A 24,079-nucleotide genomic window follows, 5' to 3' on the forward strand; every position below is an offset into this window, starting at 1 on the left:
CATACAAATTGTGAAATTATTTGTTCTAGCTCTGAGAAGAATACTGTTGGTAGCTTGGTAGGGATTGCATTGAATCTATAAATTGCTTTGGGTAGCATACTCATTTTCACTATATTGATTCTTCCAATCCATGAACATGGTATATTTCTCCATCTATTAGTGTCCTCTTTGATTTCTTTCACTGGTGTTTTATAGTTTTCTATATATAGGTCTTTAGTTTCTTTAGGTAGATATATTCCTAAGTATTTTATTCTGTTGCAATGGTGAATGGAATTGTTTCCTTAATTTCTCTTTCTGTTTTCTCATTATTAGTGTATAGGAATGCAAGGGATTTCTGTGTGTTGATTTTATATCCTGCAACTTTACTATAGTCATTGATTAGTTCTAGTAATTTTCTGGTGGAGTCTTTAGGGTTTTCTATGTAGAGGATCATGTCATCTGCAAATAGTGAGAGTTTTACTTCTTCTTTTCCAATTTAGATTCCTTTTATTTCTTTTTCTGCTCTGATTGCTGTGGCCAAAACTTCCAAAACTATGTTGAATAGTAATGGTGAAAGTGGGCACCCTTGTCTTGTTCCTGACTTTAGAGGAAATGCTTTCAATTTTTCACCATTGAGGATAATGTTTGCTGTGGGTTTGTCATATATAGCCTTTATTATGTTGAGGTATGTTCCTTCTATTCCTGCTCTGGAGAGTTTTTATCATAAATGGATGTTGAATTTTGTCAAAGGCTTTCTCTGCATCTATTGAGATAATCATATGGTTTTTATTTTTCAATTTGTTAATGTGGTGTATTACATTGACTGATTTGTGGATATTGAAGAATCCTTGCATCCCTGGGATAAAGCCCACTTGGTCATGGTGTATGATCTTTTTAATGTGTTGTTGGGTTCTGATTGCTAGAATTTTGTTAAGGATTTTTGCATCTATGTTCATCAGTGATATTGGCCTGTAGTTTTCTTTTTTTGTGGGATCTTTGTCAGGTTTTGGTATTAGGGTGATGGTGGCCTCATAGAATGAGTTTGGAAGTTTACCTTCCTCTGCAATTTTCTGGATGAGTTTGAGCAGGATAGGTGTTAGCTCTTCTCTAAATTTTTGGTAGAATTCAGCTGTGAAGCCATCTGGACCTGGGCTTTTGTTTGCTGGAAGATTTTTGATTACAGTTTCAATTTCCGTGCTTGTGATGGGTCTGTTAAGATTTTCTATTTCTTCCTGGTCAAGTTTTGGAAAGTTGTACTTTTCTAAGAATTTGTCCATTTCTTCCACATTGTCCATTTTATTGGCATATAATTGTTGATAGTAGTCTCTGAGCGAACTTTTAGGTTTTTAATTCGCAAAATAAAACACTGTACAACCAGTATAAGGGAGAAAAACCAGCATGATGGGGAAATCTGAACCAAACATAACTATAAAAGAATGGCTATTCCAAGTATGCGGAGTATTTGTACAAATAAATAGAAATCAGTTCCAGGTGCCCCTCGTGAAATGCACAGCCTGGCTGGGAACGAAAGAAATGCAAGTGAAATGACCCTGTGGGTGACGCTGACCCCTAACCGTGTGCTTGAAACAATGTCAAGTGCAAAACCAGGAACGGAGAATGAGAGGCATGGGTTGATTACAATGCCCTCAAGAGGAAATATGCAGGCACGCTGCAAAGTTCTAAAGTGAGCTTGGCAAGATATGAGTAGAGCTTGCTGCTGCTGCTAAGTCGCTCCAGTCATATCCGACCCTGTACGACCCCATAGACGGCAGCCCACCAGGCTCCCCCATCCCCGGGATTCTCCAGGCAAGAACACTGGAGTGGGTTGCCATTTCCTTCCCCAATGCATGAAAGTGAAAAGTAAAAGGGAAGTCGCTCAGTTGTGTCTGACTCTTAGCGACCCCATGGACTGCAGCCCACCAGGCTTCTCGGTCCATGGGATTTTCCAAGCAAGAGTACTGGACTGGGTTGCCATTGCCTTCTCCATGAGTAGAGCTTAATGGTCATTAATTTTTTTTTTTTCCAATGGAGATGCTTACATGTACAAAAAAAATAACAAACACTGGCATGCTGCCTTGTTCAGTTACATGAAAACCTAATAATTTTTGTTGGCAAGGGAAAACCCCCTCCTTACTCCTCAGGTTTCTTGAATAGCTATTTTCTCTGAGCCCAACTTTTTACCCCTTCTCCACAGTTACTGCACTGCTAGGATGCAAATTCTGAATAAAAGACGTGCAGAAGAGGAGAACAATGAATGTCACGAAATCACGGTTACATTGATGCTTCCAGTAGAAGGAAAAATGATTATGTATGTGAAGCACCCTGTGAGAATTTTAGACTCAAAACATTAGGAAGTGTTAGCTACGCTGCATCCCCGTCGGTAACGCAATGTGTAGAATTCACACATGCAGACCTATGAAAATTCAAACGCGTTTGAATTTACTGGCAATCGCCAACAGCTATAATTAGAGCAAAAAGTGCAGCCACCTATGTTAAAGCAAATAATCATCTTTGTGAAGACATGGAAGAAGAGCTCTACTGCAAGTATTTGCTAATTGTTTTTTCCCTTTGAGACAGAGCTGCTGCTGTAGCTTTCAATACATGTCCTTTGACCAAAAAGGGCATCTCTGCTGAGTGGCTGATGGGGACCCCATAGAGCCGAAGTGACCAACAAGTGTCACTGGTGATGGGGAGCTATGAAACATGGACTTCATTGATGTCTTTTTATTTTTTCTTTCTTGACGTTGATACACTTTTTCCATTAGAGTAGAAAAAAAGTTCATCCACTAAGGGGGCACTGCTGCTAAGTCCCTTCAGTTGTGTCCAACTCTGTGTGACCCCATAGATGGCAGCTCACCAGGCTCCCCCATCTCTGGGATTCTCCAGGCAGGAACAATGGAGTGGGTTGCCATTTCCTTCTCCAATGCATGACGGTGAAAAGTGAAAGTGAAGTCGTTCAGTCGTGTCTGACTCTTCTCGACCCCATGGACTGCAGCCCACCAGGCTCCTCCACCCATGGGATTTTCCAGGCAAGAGTAGTGGAGTTGGTTGCCATTGCCTTGCCACTGTTTAGTAACACACATAGGTGTCATTTCCACAATATAGACAGCTTTGAAAAGCTTCTGTTAATCCCAGTAATCTTCTAAATCACTGTCCTCAAAGCCACTGGCTGCTCTCATTGTCAGCCAAGTGATGTGCCATCAACCGCAGCTCTAAGGATTTCACTGAAAGATGAAAAGCTCTCAATCTAAGCTGGAAATGGCTCCATGGTCATTGGAGTTTGCTTGAATTCAAGGAGTTGAAGTCATTAAACTAAATGGTGCTACAGATATCATCGTGTAGAATTTTAAACATATATTGAAAGCAATACATTTCTATTAACTCTGGAGATTTACTAACAATACTTAATGTTTTTGAATCTCGGGCTTTGAAAAAGACAAACTGAGAGTCTTATTCACAAAAACTAAAACACAGTGTGTGTGTGTCTCTCTCACGTCTGGTACATTTTCTTTTCCAGTGAAGAAAAGTCATTGTCAGAGTGTGATCGTGTGTCTAAAAGTATCTATATGCCACCAGAATTGTGAGCAGACATCGCAGGACTTTGTAGGATCACTAAACCTGTACTTTCGGAATCCACACCTCAGAGATTCTTCTAGTTTATCTTTCATGTCTATTCGAGGCCAGAAGTCTTTGGATCATTCAGACTAGTTTATACGGAAGAACAAATGTGCAAGAGGTATGAGGTTTCTTTGCGTCTGACACAGGCATCTCGGTAACTCACAGAATCCTTTCGATGCTAATAGCTTGAAACCTACGCAAGATGGATTTCAATCTCAGAATGTAACTGATTCCGTGATACTGAGACTGGGTGACTTTAAACACAGAATGGAATGGTACATGTTTTCGTGCTTGGAGAATCACCTTACTTTTTAAAAAATAGCTGCTATTGTTCTGGATTTAATATCCTATTTTGATGCTAATATTTCCTGTCTTGTACAGAGGACTTTGCCGAAAACCCTGAAGTGTGTGAGTTGCAGTGACTTCCTATCACAAAAGTGGCGTTGACTAAAACAAGCGCGTAGCTTGTTTCAGTTGCACTTCCCGGTAGCTGTTCCCTGATGGATTTATCAGCGTTTTCTGCCTTTTACTGGACCACACAGTCAGCAAACCACAGCTCACATGGCTTCTTGGTGGCTTCCTCATTGCAAACACCTCCTCGTATCAAACCGTGGTGTCTGTCTCCCAGAGGTGTTTCTTTCATCTGCCTGGGTACAGTTATGCCTCCTCAGCAGTCTTTATACCCGAGCCCATCAGTTCTTTACATCATCTATCCTGATGAGGTATGATGGCTCTGACCACTATTTCCAGATAATGACTCTTGACTCCAAGGTTTGCAGCAGAAAGAGGATTTACCATCTTGCTATTCCTAGGCATTCTGATATCAAAAATGCAACTGGGGCAGAGACCGAATATAAAATGAATGGGATGACACAGTTTCTCTCCTATGCTATTACACAAGAGTGGAACTCTCACAGAATCATATATCACTGTGTGGTGGGCCCTTCACAGTTAATAGCGAATCCAAGATTTTTTAAAAAAATCTTTAATGGCTAGAGTAGGAGAAGGAAAGTCATAGGGACTTGTCATTGCAAAATTTAAGCAGTTCTGTTTCTCTAGCTGAGCTGCTCTCCAACATACGGTTATGGTTTAAGTTAGTTAAAACTAAATAAAACCTAAAACGCAGTTCCTCGGTCAGCCTAACCACATCGGAGGTGCTCGATAACCACACGTGGCTGATGGCTGCGATGCTGGCTGGCAAAGATGACGGAACATTCCTGTTATTGCTGAAAATTCTACTGGACAGCCCTGCTCAAAATAGACTTAAAACTCACAATAATGGGCCTAGTGAAGTGAAGTCGCTCAGTCGTGTCTGACTCTTTGCAACCCCATAGACTGTAGCCTACCAGGCTCCTCCGTCCATGGGATTTTCCAGGCAAGAGTACTGGAGTGGGTTGCCATTTCCTTCTCCAGAGGATCTTCCCGACCCAGGGATCGAACCCTGGTCTCCCGCATTGTAGGCAGATGCTTTACCGTCTGAGCCACCAGGGAAGCCTAATGAATATGCAAAAATGAACCCATTACTGGAACTGGGAGATTCAGACGGCTTTGCTAACCTGGTCCATATCACAACAAATGGCCAGTTCAGTGGATATTTGCTTTAAAGAAGCTGCAGTGGTAGGAAGGAGGAGGCACAGGGAAGAAAGATGTCTCTGGGGCACGTGTGGATGGTGGGACCCAGAGAGCAGCAAGACACAGCTCCAGAAGTGTGCATGGCCTGTGGAGGAGTCCTAAAGCCTCCTGACAGAATCTCAGCTCTTCTGGGTGGAAGCAGAGAGTCTAGACTTGGGTGAAGGGGAACCGGGAAAGAAAGACAGGCATCAAAGAACAGCAGAGGAGAAGTCCAGGTCACATGTCTGGTGGAGACCCTTGCTGACATTTACTGAGCGCTTTCTCTGGGCAGAAAAGGCCGTAAAGCCCAAACTGGATCATGTCCCCTGATCTTCCAGCAACCCTCTGGAAGGACAAGCAAGGGCAGAATGGAGTTGAAAAGTACGCATCCAGGGGTGTTCCCAGAGCCTCCAGGAGGACCAGCTGCTTGGTAACAGACTGTCTTCAAGCAAGCAGGCTGGAGGCTGGGAGCGATAAGAGAGGATGGAAGGCAAGCATGGCTTTGCTGGTTGGAGCCAACTAGGATCCTGGGGGTTCATTCAAGCAGAAACCAGAGTCCAGGGAGCTAAGAAGCTGCCCTGTACCTTCTACAGACAGAAGACAAGGGAGCTAGGACCAGCGCTTAGGGCTTCGAGGAGAATGTGGTTGTTTTACAGATATCTGTGTGGGACTAAAGGAGTATGTAAAGGCTGTATATTGTCATCCTGCTTATTTAACTTATATGCAGAGTACATCATGAGAAACGCTGGCCTGGAAGAAGCACAAGCTGGAGTCAAGATTGCCGGGAGAAATATCAATAACCTCAGAAATGCAGATGATAGCACCCTTATGGCAGAAAGTGACGAAGAACTAAAGAGCCTCTTGATGAAAGTAAAAGAGGAAAGTGAAAAAGTTGGCTTAAAGCTCAATATTCAGAAAATGAAGATCATGGCATCTGGTCCCATCACTTCATGGGAAATAGATGGGGAAACAGTGTCAGACTTTATCTTTTTGGGCTCCAAAATCACTGCAGATGGTGACTGCAGCCATAAAATTAAAAGACGCTTACTCCTTGGAAGGAAAGGTATAACTAACCTAGATAGCATATTCAAAAGCAGAGACATTACTTTGCCAACAAAGGTCCGTCTAGTCAAGGCTGTGGTTTTTCCATTATTCGTGTATGGATGTGAGAGTTGGACTGTGAAGACAGCTGAGTGCCGAAGAATTGATGCTTTTGAACTGTGGGGTTGGAAAAGACTCTTGAGAGTTCCTTGGATGCAAGGAGATCCAACCAGTCCATTCTAGAGGAGATCAGTCCTGGGTGTTCTTTGGAAGGACTGATGCTAAAGCTGAAACTCCAGTACTTTGGCCACCTCATGCGAAGAGTTGACTCATTGGAAAAGACTCTGATGCTGGGAGGGATAGGGGGCAGGAGGAGAAGGGGATGACAGAGGATGAGATGGCTGGATGGCATCACCGACTCGATGGACGTGAGTCTGAGTGAACTCCGGGAGTTGGTGATGGACAGGGAGGCCTGGTGTGCTGCGATTCATGGGGTCTCAAAGAGTCGGACACGACTGAGCGAATGAATTGAACTGAACTAAGGCTTCAATACACCTGCAATTCAGGAGACCCAGGTTTGATCCCTGGGTCGGGAAGATTCCCTAAAGAAGGGAACGGCTGCCCACTCCCAGTACTGTTGCCTGGAGAATTCCATGAATTTCCTGGTGGGCTACAGTCCATGGGGTGGCAAACAGTCAGACACGACTGAGCGACTAACACTTTCACTTAAGGCTTCAGTGCCCCACCGACTTGCCTAACTCTACATGAGTCTTAGGCAAACGTATGAAGTCAGGAAAGCTTTTCTAAGAGTGACTAGCATCCCTTCTATTAGCTGTTACCTTCCAGAGTTTGACTTGTCTCCTCATTACAAACATCAGTGCAGGTCAGTGGCTGTGGCATGATCAGGCATCAGAAGTGGGCAGGGATGCTTGTCATGCCCAGGGTACCATGCCCTGCCCTGGCTTCATTGGTGGGGTCTGAGATAGGCAGTTGGAAGGGCGGTATTGTGGTGGGTCTTCCAAGGATAACTTATACTAGGTAGGAGCTGGAAACATCTGTCAAAATTAGGGGAAAAGGTAAGTAGTTATCTCTTAAGAATTCTGGTCAATGAGAAACAAGAGGAATTCTGAAGAACCTCTGGGGCAAGGTTTTCTTGCTCTTAGAAAGCAACACCAAGAAGGGAAACAGGCTTGCCTCTCCCCTCTGGACTTTGTGTCTGCATGTAATGCTGGACCTCCTGCAGCCACCTTGTTACCATGAGGGGTGAGAGCCTGAGGATGGCTTCCTTTTGCCAGGATATTGAGCTACTGAACTAACCAGTCCTGGTGCTGCCCCACCACTGGATTTTATGATGTGGAATTCATTCATTCACTCACTCACTCATTTATGCAATAAATAGTCAATGAGCACTGACAAATGCCAAGCACTGCTCAAAAGGCATGTGGGATAGTTTAGAGGATAAAACACAGGAAGATATTTGGCCTAAATTTTCTTACTAGTTTAGCCTCCTTGAATTGAGTTTTTTGTTTTCTGAAACCTTAAGAAACTTATGGTTTAAGAACCATTAGTTCTTAAGAGCCATGTTAACTTACACCCTGATGACTGCACACTGGCTTCACAGGGAGCTAAAGAGCCTACAATTAATAGCATAAAAATAATCAAAAGGACACACCTTATGTGATGTGTCTGTAATCGATACTTTGGAATCATTTTTCTCCCTGATCTGAACCACTGTCTCTTGGCTGCCATAATGCTACACATTTCTGGCTTACTTCCCATTTTCCTGTCCACTTTTTAGTTCTTAAGTACTTTCTTATTCCCAGATCATTTTGTTTTAACTTCCAGATCACTCAGTGCTGGAGTACCGAGGGGTTTTCTATCAGGGGCACTTACTTTCTCATGCTACATCTTCTCGGAGAAATACCATCAATCCACATGTCTTCATGACCATGTATCCATGGACAATTCCAAACCTGCCATCTCCAACCCAGCTCTCCCTCTTGAGTTTCAAATCTGTACAGTGAGCACTCTGCTTAGACATCTGGATATCTCACACTCAGTGTGGTCAAACCATCGTGATATTCCCTTCTCTACACTTGCTTCTCTTCCGCTCCCAGCTTAGCAGACAGGCACCTGCCCTTCATCCCTGTCCACCAAGCCTCCAAGCCAGAGTGCTGAATGTTGGCCGCGCCTTCACCCTCGCCTTTACTGCCCAAACCTAAGTGGTCACGAGCCCTCCTGACTCCATCTCCTGTAATTCTCCAGCCTCTCCTCCCCTCTCTGCCATTCCTACCACCCTCATTCCTGCCCACCTGCCATCACATCATCTAAATCCCAGAGACAGTCCACTAGCTGGACTCTCTGACTCATGCCTTGGTCTCCCTCCAAGTCCTTCTCCCCCATAGGCACAATGATGAGGCTGCATATCCGATCATGCAGAAAACCCGTCCAGAACTCCTCACTGCTCTCAGGACAAAGAACAAACAGCTAACATCATTTTCCTGCCTGTAAGCTCTGCCCTGACTCCCCTGATCATACAGACATGCTCTCTCTTGCATTATCCCCAACCTGTGCCTCCCCATGTGTGGGTCCCTCTACTTAGAACATTCCCCCAACCCATCCCACTTTCTCCATGACAATCCTCACCATCCTTCAGGTTTCCTCGAAGACATCATGTCTTCCAAGATGCTATCCCTGAGTCTCCAGGCCTGGATAACGCGTCCAAGACACCCCACCCCCGAAACATCTTGTACTTTCCTCGTCGCATCCATCAAGCACCTGAACTCATTCTGGGACTATAAGTTCTATTAGTTAGGGGAGCTCACTTGCCCCTCCTGGTATTCATGATGCCCAGAATGATGCCTTCAACATAACAAGCATTCATTCAACACACACACAAGAGATGAATCCACTTGCTGGGGAACGTCTGCTCACAGCTATAATAAAAACTACTTTATTAATTTTTTTTCACTTGGGATAGTGATTTCCCGAAAGAACAGTGATACCTGAAGGAGAATCTAGAGCACAATTTCTCTTCATTCTTTACCATTTAATCTGCTTTCCATTTACCCCACTGGGGCTACCCACTGCATTAGGTGCCAAGGTGCTACATAAATTATTTTACGTCACTGAGACCAAAGTAAACATCCTTTTCACTTTCACACTGTTACTCCAAATCACAGCTTCCAGAAGATGCCGTTTCTAGGTGAGACATCAGAAACAGCTAAAAACGTGACAAAATACCAGTGCCTCGGAAAGGCTGTGAAAAGCACTGCTTCCCGTAAACCTCACGGCTTTGTAAGTCTATGCGCCTGGGACGCCAGATAGACAACGAGGCTTAAGAGGCGCAAGCCGATGAATCCGTCTCCTCTGATACAGGAGAGAATTGTTATTTTTATTTTTAAAAGACGACGACCTTTTCATTTAAATACCAGGCTTTTTTGTCATGAATGCCTGAGAGTTGAGGGAAAAATATAGACTCCGCATAAAAGAGTCATCCATTTCAAGGAGGTTCTGTTTGTGTTGATAATTAAAAATAACACCTTCCAAAATGTTGCTCCAACTCGATGAAGGGGGAAAAAAGCACCTCAATGCACTTTATTATTTGCCGTGAAATGTTATCACTAATTCCCAGCACACAGGGGAAAGGGAAGACTCTCATCGGCACATGGTCGCTACTCCCCCTACACCGCGTCCCAACCTTCTTTCTGTGCTGGTGGGATTATGTATCTCCTCCCCCAAGTCTTGGTGTGACTGTAGCGAGCGGTCGCCTAGTGACCAGGGACTGACTGCATCGGCCTCAACTCCATCCCTGCACACAGCCGCACATCCCAGCTCCCTGCTCCTGTTTGGGGATTGGATGCATGTAATATATGCATCCATTTCATGGAGAGAGAGGGTCTTCTTTCCCTCTTCTCCCCTCCTGATCAGTGATACAAACTCACTGATTGAGTGAGTGAAACACACTCACCCATTACGAAGCACGTGACAGGACTGTGATAGAACTGAGGTTTCATCGCAAAACCCAGTGTTGAAAAATACAGAACGTTTGCCACTGTTATCCTGATGTTCTTTATATACAGCATCATGCTTATTTGTAGAGATCACCTGTAATAACCACTAGGAGCAGTATTTATCAGTATCCTCTGATAACCAATAGGTAATATATTACAAAGTTTTCTGTGTGTTCCTATAAATTCCAAGTGCTTCCCAAGAGGCTCAGTGGTAAAGAATCCAACTGCCAATGCAGGAGATGCAGGTTCGATCTCTGGGGTTGGGAAGGTCACCTGGAGAAGGAAATGGTGATCCACTCCAGAATTCTTGCTTGGGAAATCCCAGAGACAGAGAAGCCTGGTGGGCTGTAGTCCATTGGGTTGCAAAGAGTTGGACATGACTTAGTGACTAAATAACAACAACATAAATTCCACACGAAGGACAGAAGGTCTTAGTAGAGTTTTTCAGAGTCTACATTCACTGGCTGTGAGCCCTTAGGCAAGGCTGTAACCTCACTGGGCCACAGCTGCTTCATTTCCACATTAGAAAAACAACAGAGGCCAGGCCAGCTGACCTCACAAGATCCTTGCTAAGTCTGAGAAAAATCAGTGCTATTTTACTAATGGCCAAACAGCTCACTGTTTTCAGGATATTCTTCTCCGTAACATTTAGAAGGCACTATTTGTATGAGGAGTGTTTGGCATCCATATACATGAATATAGGAGCATCCTTGGTAGCTCAGATGATAAAGAATCAGCCTGCAACGCAGGAGACTTCAGTTGGATCCCTGGGTCGGGAAGATCCCCTGGAGGAGGACATGGCAACCCAAACCAGTATTCTTGCCTAGAGAATCCCACAGTCACAAAGAATCAGATAATCAGACACGACTGAGAGACTAACTCTTTCTTTCTATACATGAATATACACCCAAGATGGTGTCTCCTATTTAAATAATTGGCAAAAAAGTTTCATGTATCATCAGTTCAGTTCAGTTGTGTCCAACTCTTTGCAACCCCATGGACTGCAGTACTCCAGGGCTCCCTGTCCGTCACCAACTCCTGGAGGTTACTCAAACTCATGTCCACCGAGTCAGTGATACCATCCAACCATCTCAGTCTCTGTCGTCCCCTTCTCCTCCCTCCTTCCATCTTTCCCAGCATCAGGGTCTTTTCAAATGAGTCAGTTCTTCGCATCAGGTGGCCAAGGTATTGGAGTTTCAGCTTCAACATCAGTCCTTCCAATGAATAACAAGGGGGATTAGAGCTCTAGGGCTCTGGATTTTGCCCACACAGGTGAACAGACCAAGTTACATCAAGCTGGCATTTGTTGTTCTTTTCAGTAAACATGTACCGAGCATCGACTATGTCCCAGCACTGCTGCGGGCAGCAGGATGCCTATAAGGTCCATGAACAAATCAGACAGAGATCCTGTCCTGCCTGGTGGAGCTCACATTCCAGTGTGGAGAGACCGATGAGGAAAAGGCTAACACAATATATATGTAATTTATAGACTGCAGGCGATAATAGACAGAAGGGAAAAAAGAGAGAAAGAAAGAACACAGTGGTGCAGGGTCAGGGGACTATGGACCTATGGGAGGAGGCGACAATTTAAAATCCAGAGCTTCCAAGGAAGGTTTGTTGAGAAGGTGGCATCTGAGCCAAGAATTAAAAGAGCAGTGAACCACGTGGATGGATGTCTCGGGGAAGAGAATGCTGGGAAGACAGCGCAGCCAATGCCAATGTCAGGGGCTGGAAGCAGGTGAGATGTCACAAGAGGAAGTTATAAGGAGGTACCCCAGGAACTGAAGCAAACTTAGGGGCTGGAGGGCAGATCACAGAGGGTTTTGGAGGCTGCTAGAGAAACCTGGAACTTCTCTGAGTAGGGGGTGACATGTTTGGATTTACAGAGAGAAGCAAATGCAGCCCAGAGGCTTTACTGTACATACCAAGACAACTTAAGGGCTCAAGAATTCGGTTACACGTTGTTTAGAGTTAGTAGTAGGACCAATGCTCCTGTTTCACGGCATTTAGGTCTCTGTGTAAAACATCACCTCCTCCAGAGGGCCTCCATGATTGCGTTTATATAAAATCATGCCCCGCCCTGAGTTTATCTCCTTACACTACTGCTTTGTTTGCCTTCATAGTATTCATCACTCCTTGACAGTATATCATCAGTTCAGTTCAGTCGCTCAGTCGCGTCCGACTCTTTGCGACCCCATGAATTGCAGCACTCCAGGCCTCCCTGTCCATCGCCAACTCCTGGAGTTCACCCAGACTCACATCCATTGAGTCGGTGATGCCATCCAGCCATCTCATCCTCTGTCATCCCCTTCTCCTCCTGCCCCCAATCCCTCCCAGCATCAGAGTCTTTATCATATGCTTATTTAATTATTTCCTGACGCCTTTGGAAGAGTGTAAACTGAGAAGGTGAGGGTTTTACTCTTTTGGTTATCACTATAGCTTGATACCTGACCACCTGGCTCAGTGTGGGGAGTCAGTACCAATTTTCTGAATGAATGAACGTTCTAGGAGTCTAGGAGAACCCTTAAGTTCTCATTCAAAAAAAAAAATAGATTACGAAATTGGTGAATAGTTAAAAATAAGCTGTCTACAAAATGACAGGCTATTTTCCATCATTAGTTGGTTTCACATTTTTATTCCTCAGATTGATGATGGTTCACCGCAATGGTTACATTGTGCTTTTCACGAAATTGCTATATCCATATTGTGAGAAATGTGGGAAATGGAGGAAAAAGCATTTAACATTTTATGTTCCTACTCCATCATGATTAAACAGTTTAAAATTTTCTTCATAGTTTTCAAAGTTTGCACATTTTTTATATGGCCTTGATAAATCCAGAGATCAAACACTTTTTGATTTTTAAAGTTTTATCTGAACTTGCTTCTGAACTCTATACTTCCATGATTCGATAGGGAAACCAATAAAAAATATGAGCCATCCAGTAGCTCCTGCTCGTCACACCTGCATTCCATTAAATGAAGGATTCCTGAGCTAGTTTCTACAGATACTGAGGCAATCTCTGCTCTTCAATCCAAGCTCGCATTTTGCCTGACTTAAAGTTAGTGACCAGTTTGGAATTTTAGACTTCCCAGTGGCTCAGACGGGAAAGCATCTGCCTACAACGCGGGAGACCTGGGTTCAATCCCTGGGTTGGGAAGATCCCCTGGAGAAGGAAATGGCACCCCACTCCAGTATTCTTGCCTGGAAAATCCCATGGATGGAGGAACCTGGTGGGCTACAGTCCATGGGGTCACAAAGAGTTGGACACGACTGAGCAACATTTACTTTATTTATTTTTACTTGGGATTTTAACCTGCTAAGAAAAATATACTCCAGTATTATATATGCAGTATAAAAAGAATACTTCAGTATTCTTGCCTGGAAAATCCTATGGACAGAGGAGCCTGGTGGGCTGCAGTCCATGGGGTCGCAGTAGTCAGACACGATTTAGCGACTAAACCAACCAAGAATAAGATAAGGAATTTCTAGGAGAACTGTCAGAATAATCCAAAGTGTTAGTTGCTCAGTTGTGTTCAAATCTTTGCAACCCCATGGACCCCCTGCTAGGCTCCTCTATCCATGGAATTCTCCAGGCAAGAATACTGGACTGGATTGCTATTCCCTTTTCCAGGAGATCTTCCTGATCCAGGGATAGACCTGGGTCTCCTGCATTGCAGGTGGATTCTTAACCATCTGAGCCACCAGGGAAGCCATAACAAAACCTCAGTAATTCTGAGTTCCCTCTGCCCAAACAGGTGCACTTCTCAGTTTATCTTTACACTTTCTATAGACAAGTAAGGCGTTATTAAGCAAAATCAGTAACAAAGAGCTGGAAGAGAAAAGCTCACCTACTAAAGACAAACTGCTTTCCGCATTAGCAATATCATATCCAAAACAGTGTAACTGCAGCGTGAACCCAGGCCGGCCCTGGCAGACGTGCTGGCAGTCACTTCAAACCACTGGGCAGCCGTCAGGGACTGAATCTCTGGTGGACAGCGCTTTGCTGCCAGATGACCAGACTCAGGTGCTAACACAGGAGGCGGTGCCAAATGAGGACTGACCAGCCAGGCGACGAGGAAGGATGGCGGAAAATCTATGAAATTAATCTCTGAAACGAACAACTTGGAAAAGGGTAAGAGGCTCTTGGCCCCTTGCTGTTCACTCAGGTTGTGGCAATCAAAGTTTGTCTGTTCTACTCCCTAGGCTCTCAGACACAGCCGCTGAGTGATGCTGTACGAAAGGGAAGGCTGACGACAAGCACACGATGTGTTTAGAGGCTAAGAGGACGAGAGGGGAAGGATGAGAAGGCAATGAATCAGACATCGAGGGCCTGGGTTCTCGGCTACCCACATGGTAGGACAGTTGTGAAGGGGGCTGAAGATTCCTGAACCTGAAAGGGGACAACGATGCCCCTTCGTAACACTGAAGGGGGCCTGAGCTAGGAAGAGGCATGTCAAGGGTATCAAAAAATACAAAGGATGATGACGATGAGATTACCACCAATAGAGGTTAACAATTTCTCAAGGATTTATGGAACGACAGCCGCCAGTGCACTCTGCACTTTGTTACAGACGGAACTGCTTCCGTCCCCGCCGACGGTCCACATTTACACGTGAAGCCCAAACCCCCAGTGGGACTGTATTTGGAGATGAGGCTTTTAAGGAAGTAATGAGGTTAAATGAGGTCCGAAGGGTGGGCCCTGGTCCAACAGGACTGAGTTTCTTGTGAAAAGAGGAAGAGACGCCAGGACTGTGCACGCACGGAAGAAAGACCACGTGAGGTCACAGGGAGCCGGCAGCCGTCTGCAAGCTGACAGGCGGGCACACCAGAAACCAGCCCTGCTGGCACCTGGATCCTGGACTTCCAGCCTCCAAAACCACGGGGAAACGCATTTCTGTTGTTTAAGTCACCCAGCCTCTGGTATTTTGTTATGACAGCTTTGGCAATCTAATTGCAGATATGTGATCTCATGTCATCCACATTATATTATCATCCACACTTTCAAATACAGAAACAGAAGCACCAGAGACGTTCAGCAAGTTGACTAAAGTTGCACAGCTCTTGGGAAGTGGAACTAGAACTGAATCAAAGCAATGATTTCAGGACTCACATTCTTAACAGCTGATGAAACAGAATACAAGGTCATATGATTAATATCTACAGTGACAAAAAAAAGAAAAACAACACTTTTATCAGAAAAATCTACAGTAAATACAATTTACTTTGCACTTTTACTTCTCTCCTTCTCATTGTCCAAACAGTAAGTATTCTGGTGAGTAAGCCTGTCTCAAGCTTCTCTATCTGAGGCTCGGGAGGTCTGGCAGCAAGCCTACGAGGTCCATGTTCTCCTGGAGTTTACATGCCAGTGAGGAAGGCCGGTCAACCACCGAACGGAAAAAAGCAGACACTGATAAGCGCAAGACAAAAATGAAACCGGAAGTTGTGGTGACAGGTGGGGGCCAGACCGGTCCTTTTCTCCACAGCCAGTGACTGAACGCGTGCCATGAGATGACCTCAAACACGACCCAGCTCCTAATTCTGGGGCAGCTCCTAGTGTGGGCTGGCAGCCCCCAGACTCAATGCACCCCCATTTCTTCCTCTATAAAGTGGGCCTTTTGCTCTAACGGTCTCAGTTCAGTTCAGTCGCTCAGTCGTGTCTGACTCTTTGCGACCCCATGGACTGCAGCACGCCAGGCCTCCATGTCCATCACCAACTCCTGGAGTTCACTCAGACTCATGTCCTTTGAGTCAGTGATGCCATCCAACCATCTCATCCTCTGTCGTCCCCTTCTCCTCCCGCCTTCCATCTTTCCCAGCATCAGGGTCTTTCTTCTCTAATGGTCTACGGCTTCCTTGATTAAGTCAGGAAGTTATTCAGGCAATATTTACCCTAACTCAGTTATTAAGCTGGAGAAGGCAATGGCAACCCACACCAGTACTCTTGCCTGGAAAATCCCATGGACGGAGGAGCCTGGTAGGCTGCAGTCCATGGGGTTGCTGAGAGTCAGACATGACTGAGCGACTTCACTTTCACTTTTCACTTTCATGCACTGGAGAAGGAAATGGCAACCCACTCCAGTGTTCTTGCCTGGAGAATCCCAGGGACGGGGGAGCCTGGCGGGCTGCTGTCTATGGGGTCGCACAGAGTCGGACATGACTGAAGCGCCTTAGCAGCAGCAGCAGGAGTTATTAAGCATAATGGAAATTATAAAGACTATAATAAAATGTATTCTCTCCTTTAGAGGATTCCTGAAGTTTTCCAGGGAGAGACATAAAGGTTGCAGGAACAACGGAGGAAAGGATCACTGAACTGGACTGAACAGGCTCTATTGCTGACAGTATTAGCCCTTGGATGCTGACTGTGGAATACCAGACCTGTAGTCAGACACTTCTCATCTTCACTGGGGAGGGAATGTGGAGAAAGGAGTTTGAGATGAAAGAGGGAAAGTTAAGATCAACAAAAGGGTGGGTTTGGGGGACCTTAAAGAAGGCTGTGCACTGAAGAATTGATGTTTTCGAATTGTGCTACTGGAGAAGACTCTTGAGAGTCCCTTGGACTGCAAGGAGATCAAACCAATCAATCCTAAAGGAAATCAACCCTGAATATTCACTGCAAAGACTGATGCTGAAGCTCCAATACTTTGGCCACCTGATGCAAAGAGCCAACTCATTGGAAAAGACCCTGATGTTGGGAAAGACTGAGGGCAAAACAAGAAGGCGACAGAGGATGAGATGCTTAGATAGCATCACTGACTCTTCAGACATGAGTTTGAGCAAACTCCTGGAGACAGTGAAGGACAGGGAAGGCTGGAGTGCTGCAGTCCATGGGGTTGCAAAGAGTTGTACATGACTGAGCGACTGAACAACAACAGAAAGTAAGACGTAGGATAAAAGTGACAAAGTTATGGATTCTTTTTCTCTGGAGAGCCTAATCAGCCAAAGAAACTGTCTCTTGGCATGGCTTGCTCAGAAGTAGAAGGCTTGCATGGCTCACCCAGGAGGTGCCAGAAGGCTATGATACTTAATGAAGAATTAGTCACTCAGTCAAGTCCAACTCTTTGCTACCCCATGGACGGTAGCCTGTCAGACTCCTCTGTCCATGGAATTATCCAGGCAAATATACTAGAGTGGGTTGCCATTTCCTATGCCAGGGGATTGTCCTGACCCAGGGATTGAACCTGGGTCTTCTGCACTGCAGGCAGATTCTTTACCATCTGAGGCACCAACTAATCCAGGAAACGTGAAATAATACAACTTCACACCCTACCAGTGAGCGGTGGTGCAGATTTTTTGTGTATTTAGTAAAATATACACGGGAAGATCATGTGTGTGTTTGGGGCTGTGGGTATAATTGTTGATAGGGTAGACTTGAACTCCTGGTTTGCCTGACCGAAAATATTCCAGAGGCCTTTCCAATACATTCATGATACATGACAACTTAATTTTATTCAATAAACTTTACTAATTCAGATTCACTTTTAAAAACCCTTAGATTTAGCTAATAATAAAGATTGAACTTTAAAATGTGTTAAAAATAGACTGGGTTTTATTTCATTAGTTTTAGAACACTCTAAATTGACACAGATTTTTCACTCTAATTGTTGCCTAGGAGATCTTATTATTACATACAAAGCCCTTATGACTTGCAGCATTTCAGAGTGGCAAAGTGTTCTAAAAATACTTTAAAAGTGCCATCCGGATGCTCCATGACAGGGGTGAATGAGGTGAGTTGTACCAGAGGAATAAGGACCAACTCACTGAGGACAGCAGAATCAGAGAAAAACACCCAGGTTAGAAACACACCTGCCTTTTGGTGTCAGGACACAAACTCAGCACGCAGAAGACCTACGAAAATGTGGTGAACTGTCAGAATTACAAGATCACTCTGATGATTAGGGTGGATCTTTAAAGGAGTGTGTGTGATTTAATAATCTGGCCCAACAAACAACGCTGGCGTCAAACAGTAAGACCTGAAGAGTATGGACGACCGTAACAAAGCTGGAATAAGAGTTTGTCATTTCTCCTAAAGGACTTCCCTGGTGGCTCAGAGGTAAAGAATCTACTTGCCAATGCAGGAGATACAGGTTTGATTCCTGGGTCGGGAGGATACCCAGGAGAAGGAAACAGCAACCTACTCCAGTATTCTTGCCTAGGAAATCCCACAGAGGGACCTGGTGGGCATCAGTCCATGCAGTCGCAAAGAGTCAGACACGACTGAGCGACTAAGCACAGCACAGAGACTAAACAACGTTTCTCGTAAAGTTTTAAGTGAAGGGTGATGAGGGGAAGGGTGGAGAGGAAGGAGGAGGGTTGGCGGGGGCCGGTGATGACTAGTAAATACGCTATGTAAACCACTGTGTACCTTTGTCTCTAAAGGCAGTAGTTCAACCAGCAAAAGACACGTGATAAATCACTGGTGAACGCTTGTGGACGCATTCACAGAGCATTTGTAATCATTGTAAATATTATCATTTGAAATCTCTTACGTGTACATTTATATTTTATCATTTTCTCCACTTTGATTCTCCTACTGCTGGGAGATGGACTGCCCAAAAAAAACTCTTTAGGATATTCTAGACGCTTGTGGATTTTTAACATTTGTCTTGGGAATCCCTGGTGCCTGAAAGAACCGAAGCAATTAAATTCACCCCAGCTGTGTGTGTTCAGACACCAACAGGCTCACCCCCCGTACTGACACCATTCCTGGGGCCCCATCACCTTTCTTAGCATCCCGTGGTTTGATTCCAAAGCTGAGAAAAAGGGAGGGTTCACCTTCGCGACAACACCAATCACTTCAGTGCTGTCAGCTCCATTCTCTGATCTCTCCAGAAGTGTCTGGACTTTTACAGGTTCAGACTCTGACAAAGCAATGCAGAGAACGAAATCCTACTCTGGGAAACACACACACACAGATTCCAAGCATGGCTTCTTTCTGGCCCGTGGAGCCGGGAGTGGTCCCCTTACCTTTATCATAGATTTCCTTCAAGACCCCTCGTTTTATCAGCTCCTCTCTGCTTTGCCTCATGGATATTTTCCTTTCCAGGGCTGCAAGAAAAACACAGAGAAGCAGGTGTGAGTCGGTAACAGACGATTTAAAAAAAAAAAGCATATTTTAAGATGTGCTAAAATATAATGTATGGAAAGCATCTGTAAATCATACTTGACTAATGTAAGCTAATGATACCAGTGAACAGCTACTATGATTGGCATCTTAATCTGCTTATTTCATTTCATCTTCAAGACAATCAAATTACCTATGATGTAGGCATTTTCCCTTTATTTAATTGTGATATATGGTTGAGGAAACTGTACCACAGGGCAGCTCAACCACCTCTCAGAACCACACTGGGAAGAGGATCTAGGATTCGAAGCCAGAAATGCTAACTTCATCCTTGGTTTAACTTCTGCATCACATAGCATCTTCTAGAGTGTGACCTTTCTTCAGAAAGGGATTCCTCAAAAGGGATTCCTCTTTGAATTACCTAGTTCATACAGATCATGTCTTATTGTCTTATTGAGGATTTAGTCACTTCTCAACTATTAAAAAATGGTATGAAAACATCTCTTCTAAAGGTCCCTGGATTGGTACCCAGGTTCCCGAGAAGAGACTGAGGGGGCGGAGGGAGACCTCCGAAGGACACCCACCCATCTCTCTCGGCTCCCAGCGAGGAACGAAGGAATGGTTCAGTTCCCAAACGTCCCTCTACAAGGACCCAGCCACTCACCTGAGCCAGCTGCTCAGGCAGGTGGGGGCTGGAGGAGGGAAGAGGAAGCATTTCCTCGCATCAGTGGTGTGATGGAGGCAAGTCAAGTGGGAACAGAGCCTGTGAGTGGGGAAGGGGGGAGGGCACAAAGGGCAGGCCCGTGGCTCCTGGCAGGATGGAGTGGGGTGGCGGGGGGATTGGCAGAGCCCGTAGAGGAAACAAAGCTCTTCCAGCACTGACATCCAGGAAGCACTGAGAGGAGGAGGTGAGAAGTGGCTGTGGTCCCTTCGGTCAGCTTGAGATTCTTTGCATGCTTTGGTTACACAGTCATCCGGGGGCGGGGTGGGGGGGCGGTGGAAACATCATTTATAAAATATGAAAACAATTTTATGCAGATAAATTTAGGTACAGATAATTAAACACACACAAGTCTCAATCGAATTTAATGCAAAAAAAATACATGAGTAAGAACTAGAAAGAAAGCAAGGAAACAAGAATTGTGATTGAACTCTGTTACCCACTAGCTGTTCGATCTTCACCAAGTCACTCTGCCAGTCTGGAAAGACACTGATGCCTCCCCTGCTGCCATTTAACAGGTCCAGCCTGGGACCTGACAACTATATGACAGTAAAAAGCCCTCTGGGTTATCCTCAAGCATATCAGGACTGAAAATCCCTGATAATCCATTTTGAAACTTATTATTTTAAAAATGTACTCTAACACTCTCCCTTAGATTACAATGAATTCAGTGGTATGAGAAGGAAAAATAAATGTTAGCCCTGGCAGACAGCTTACTGAGAACATATTAATAAGAAGATGGATGTATATAAACCTACAGCCCCCAGAAGTGAGGGCAGGAAGTCTGTACGGAACGACAAAGGTTAGAGGTGCATGGGGAAACTATTGAGCAGTATTTGCTTTGGGAGGTGAAGGAGTTTTATGTCCTGAACCAAAGGACAAGATATGGTGGGAAGAGGGCAGAAAGTGCTCTCGTGCAGAAAGGGGATACCCGGGGAAGGGGAAGAGAAGTGTGTGCCATTAGGTCAGAAAGTTCTGCCTGATTTTAAAAAACATTTGCTCAGCAGCACAGTAGGAAAGACTGAATAGGCAAGATGAAGTGGGGGTTTTCAAGGTAAAAGTTTATTAGCCACCTTCCGGATGAATAAAGAAGTGTCACCCTGGCCTGAACCATGTAAATGAACAGATTTCCCTTCAACAAAACAAGTTTCCCAGGGGCTTTTCAAAACCATGGAGTAAAGTGGGTGAACCAGAGCCACAGACGGAAAGGAAGGTTCTGCAGGCAGGAGGGCAGAGCCCTGGACACAGAGGTCCGAGAGCTCCAGCACCAGCAGAATATGGACGCTCTCAGGCCAACCGCTATTATCTGGACTTCAGCTGTCTCTCCACACTCAGTCAACAACTGAGGACCAGCTGCCCATCAGCATAAGGGATGATGGTAAGCAGAGCCTCTCCCTTCCAGAGATTACAGGCTAAGGTGCGATTCAGTCATCAAAGGAGATGCCACCTCATCCATGATTGCAAATTGAGATGGGCCTCAAAAGAAGACATGCATCAGAGCAGATGCTAAATAACCTCCTCCATGGGGGAGTTGGGGCTTCCCTGGTGGCTCAGCGGTAAAGAACCCGCCTGCCAATGCAGGAGACGCGGGTTCAATCCTGAGTTGAGAAGATCCCCTGGAGAAGGAAATGGCAACCCACTCCAGTATTCTTGCCTAGGAAATCCCATGGACAGAAGAGCCTGGCGGGTTACAGTCCATGGGGCTGCAAAAGAGTCAGACATGACTGAGTGCCTGAACAACAGCAACGACTGGGGAATAAGAGGAGGGTTTTCTGAGGAAGAGACCTCCGAGTTGGGTCTGAAAGCTGAATGTATGTTATCTTAGCTCAGGGCAGTCGGGGAGGAAGTGGAAAACACTCCAGGCAGAGCAAGCTGGGGGGATCAGGGTGCCATGGACAAGCAGAGAGGAAGCCGGTGTGACTGCACAGCCAACGCCAGTTGGAGGAATGATGGTTTGAGATGCAGTCAGAGGGGCAGGGGGCGCTGGGCCACGCAGGGCCTTCCTGACCACGTTCTTCTAAGGGAAATGTGAAGAAACCGATTGGGTTTGAGTTATTTGACAGACCAATGTCCACTTCAGCCTGGAGGATGGACTGGACGGAGGCCAGTTACTGGATGATTGCAGAAGACTGGGCAGAAGATGAAGGCAGATACACAAGGATGCTGAAGATAAACATGGAGTTGTTAAGAAATGAAAAAAAAATAGTGACCACAAGAGCAAAAACATCAGTTAAAAACAAAAATAGTAAATCTAATCAAATAAACCTTAGGCCACAGTAAACGAGAGGGCAGCATTAAAATACAAGGATTAGATGTACAGCATATATCTAAAGATACATGGCGAAGATATCTAAAGATGTAAAGGTGAAAGGGCTTCCCCAGTGGCTCAGTGGTGAAGAATCTACCTGCGACACAGGAGATGTGGGTTTGATCCCTGGGTTGGGAGATTCCCTGGAGGAGGAAATGGCAATCTACTCCAGTATTCTTGCCAGAAAATCTGACGGACAGAGGAGCCTGGCGGACTACAGTCCCCAGTGTGGCAGAGAGTCAGATATGACTGAGCAACTGAGCACGAGCACGGGCACATAAGGGTGAATTTCTAAAACCAATCACTGTAACCTCTAACACAACAGAAGCAAAAAAGGAAAAGCAGGAGCTGACTTCCCCCACCAGAATGAAAATACAGGCTGCTGCTGCTGCTGCTTCTGTTAAGTCACTTCAGTCGTGTCCGACTCTGTGCGACCCCATAGATGGCAGCCCACCAGGCTCCCCCGTCCCTGGGATTCTCCAGGCAAGAACACTGGAGTGGGTTGCCATTTCCTTCTCCAGTGCATGAAAGTGAAAAGTGAAAGTGAAGTCGCTCAGTCGTGTCCGACCCTCAGCGACCCCATGGACTGCAGCCTACCAGGCTCCTCCGTCCATGGGATTTTCCAGGCGAGAGTACTGGAGTGGGGTGCCATTGCCTTAGGTGGCAACAATGCAATTCTTTGGATCTTCAGAAAAGAACCAAATTTCTGGGCTGCAGTAATGCAATAAATGCAAAACACTGTAAAAGGCTTTCAACATAGTCCTGTGGCAACTGAAACACCGAAATACAGTTGCATAAACAAGCGAATGTGCAAATGCTAAAGCAGTGACATCCAGTCTAAAATTCCACACCAACATATGAAACAGCCTAAAGAGGAAAAGGGGGAAAATGACTGATTGGCTTTTATAGACCAACAAAGAACGAGAAGAGTAGATCCAAACACCTTTTAAAAAGCTTCACATATCCCCTGTTTCTGGCCTGAAATGAGTGAGAGAAGGACTTCTCAGTTACTGTACCCAATACAGCTCCCAAAAACATATTAAAAGGTTAGCCCATCTAAGGAAGGCTCTCTAAGCTTGTCATTAAACAAAATATTAATGTAAAAGTCATCCAGGAAACCTTGAAGAGCATAGTTATCCTTGCATCTTTATCAACATCTATTGATCACGTCTTTTTATTTTCCATTTTTTTGATCTGTTGACGTCTTGGGGCCACGCTGATCCTAGAGTTGGCCCCTTGCAGGGAGCCTGCCTTTCCTGTGCAAACTGACCAATCCAGAGCCCCACCCTCAACCACCTCCTTCACAGAGTTCTTACAGAAAATAGGCCACTCTTCCTCTGCCCTAATCACCACAGGGCCAGGTACCAGACAACTGGAGACGCTCTTTAAGCCCCAGAGTCCACTATAACAATTCAAACCAGCCAGGTAGGTCCATTTACCCTGTCCTGCCCATTGCTTCTTGTGGAAACCACGAAAAAAGGCTCTTGCCCACATTTTCCTCCCATTCTTTCCGTCTCCTGAACAACCCGCTTTGGCCCTCCATGGCCTGGCACACCCTTTCTCTTGCAAGCTGTGAGGATAACAAACTCTTTTCAATGGCAATCGTCTCTTGATCTGTTGGCTTCACCATATCTGAATAATAAGAAAACCTACATTTAAAAACATACCTATCATTGCACTGGTTTGTAAACAAAGGTAAAAAACTAAGGTTATTATTTTCCACAGC

General features: G+C 45.1%; 1 protein-coding gene and 1 long non-coding RNA gene across 13 annotated transcripts in view; one reads left to right on the forward strand and one right to left on the reverse strand.

Annotated features, from left to right (window-relative positions):
• The window catches only part of PHACTR1 (phosphatase and actin regulator 1), a 528,680-nt gene that overhangs the window by 80,510 nt on the left and 424,091 nt on the right, over positions 1–24,079 (reverse strand). For all 12 annotated transcript variants that reach the window (XM_059880401.1, XM_024983670.2, XM_024983671.2 and 9 more), the window contains one exon: positions 19,228–19,308. In XM_059880401.1, the coding sequence (XP_059736384.1) occupies positions 19,228–19,308 (81 nt within the window). The remainder of the gene's footprint in view (positions 1–19,227; positions 19,309–24,079) is intronic.
• On the forward strand, positions 17,938–19,466 carry LOC132343654 (uncharacterized). The gene is made up of 2 exons (XR_009492589.1): positions 17,938–18,313; positions 19,307–19,466. It is a non-coding gene; the product is annotated as an uncharacterized lncRNA (long non-coding RNA).

Source organism: Bos taurus, chromosome 23, assembly GCF_002263795.3.
Source record: "Bos taurus isolate L1 Dominette 01449 registration number 42190680 breed Hereford chromosome 23, ARS-UCD2.0, whole genome shotgun sequence".
NCBI lineage: Eukaryota > Metazoa > Chordata > Mammalia > Artiodactyla > Bovidae > Bos > Bos taurus.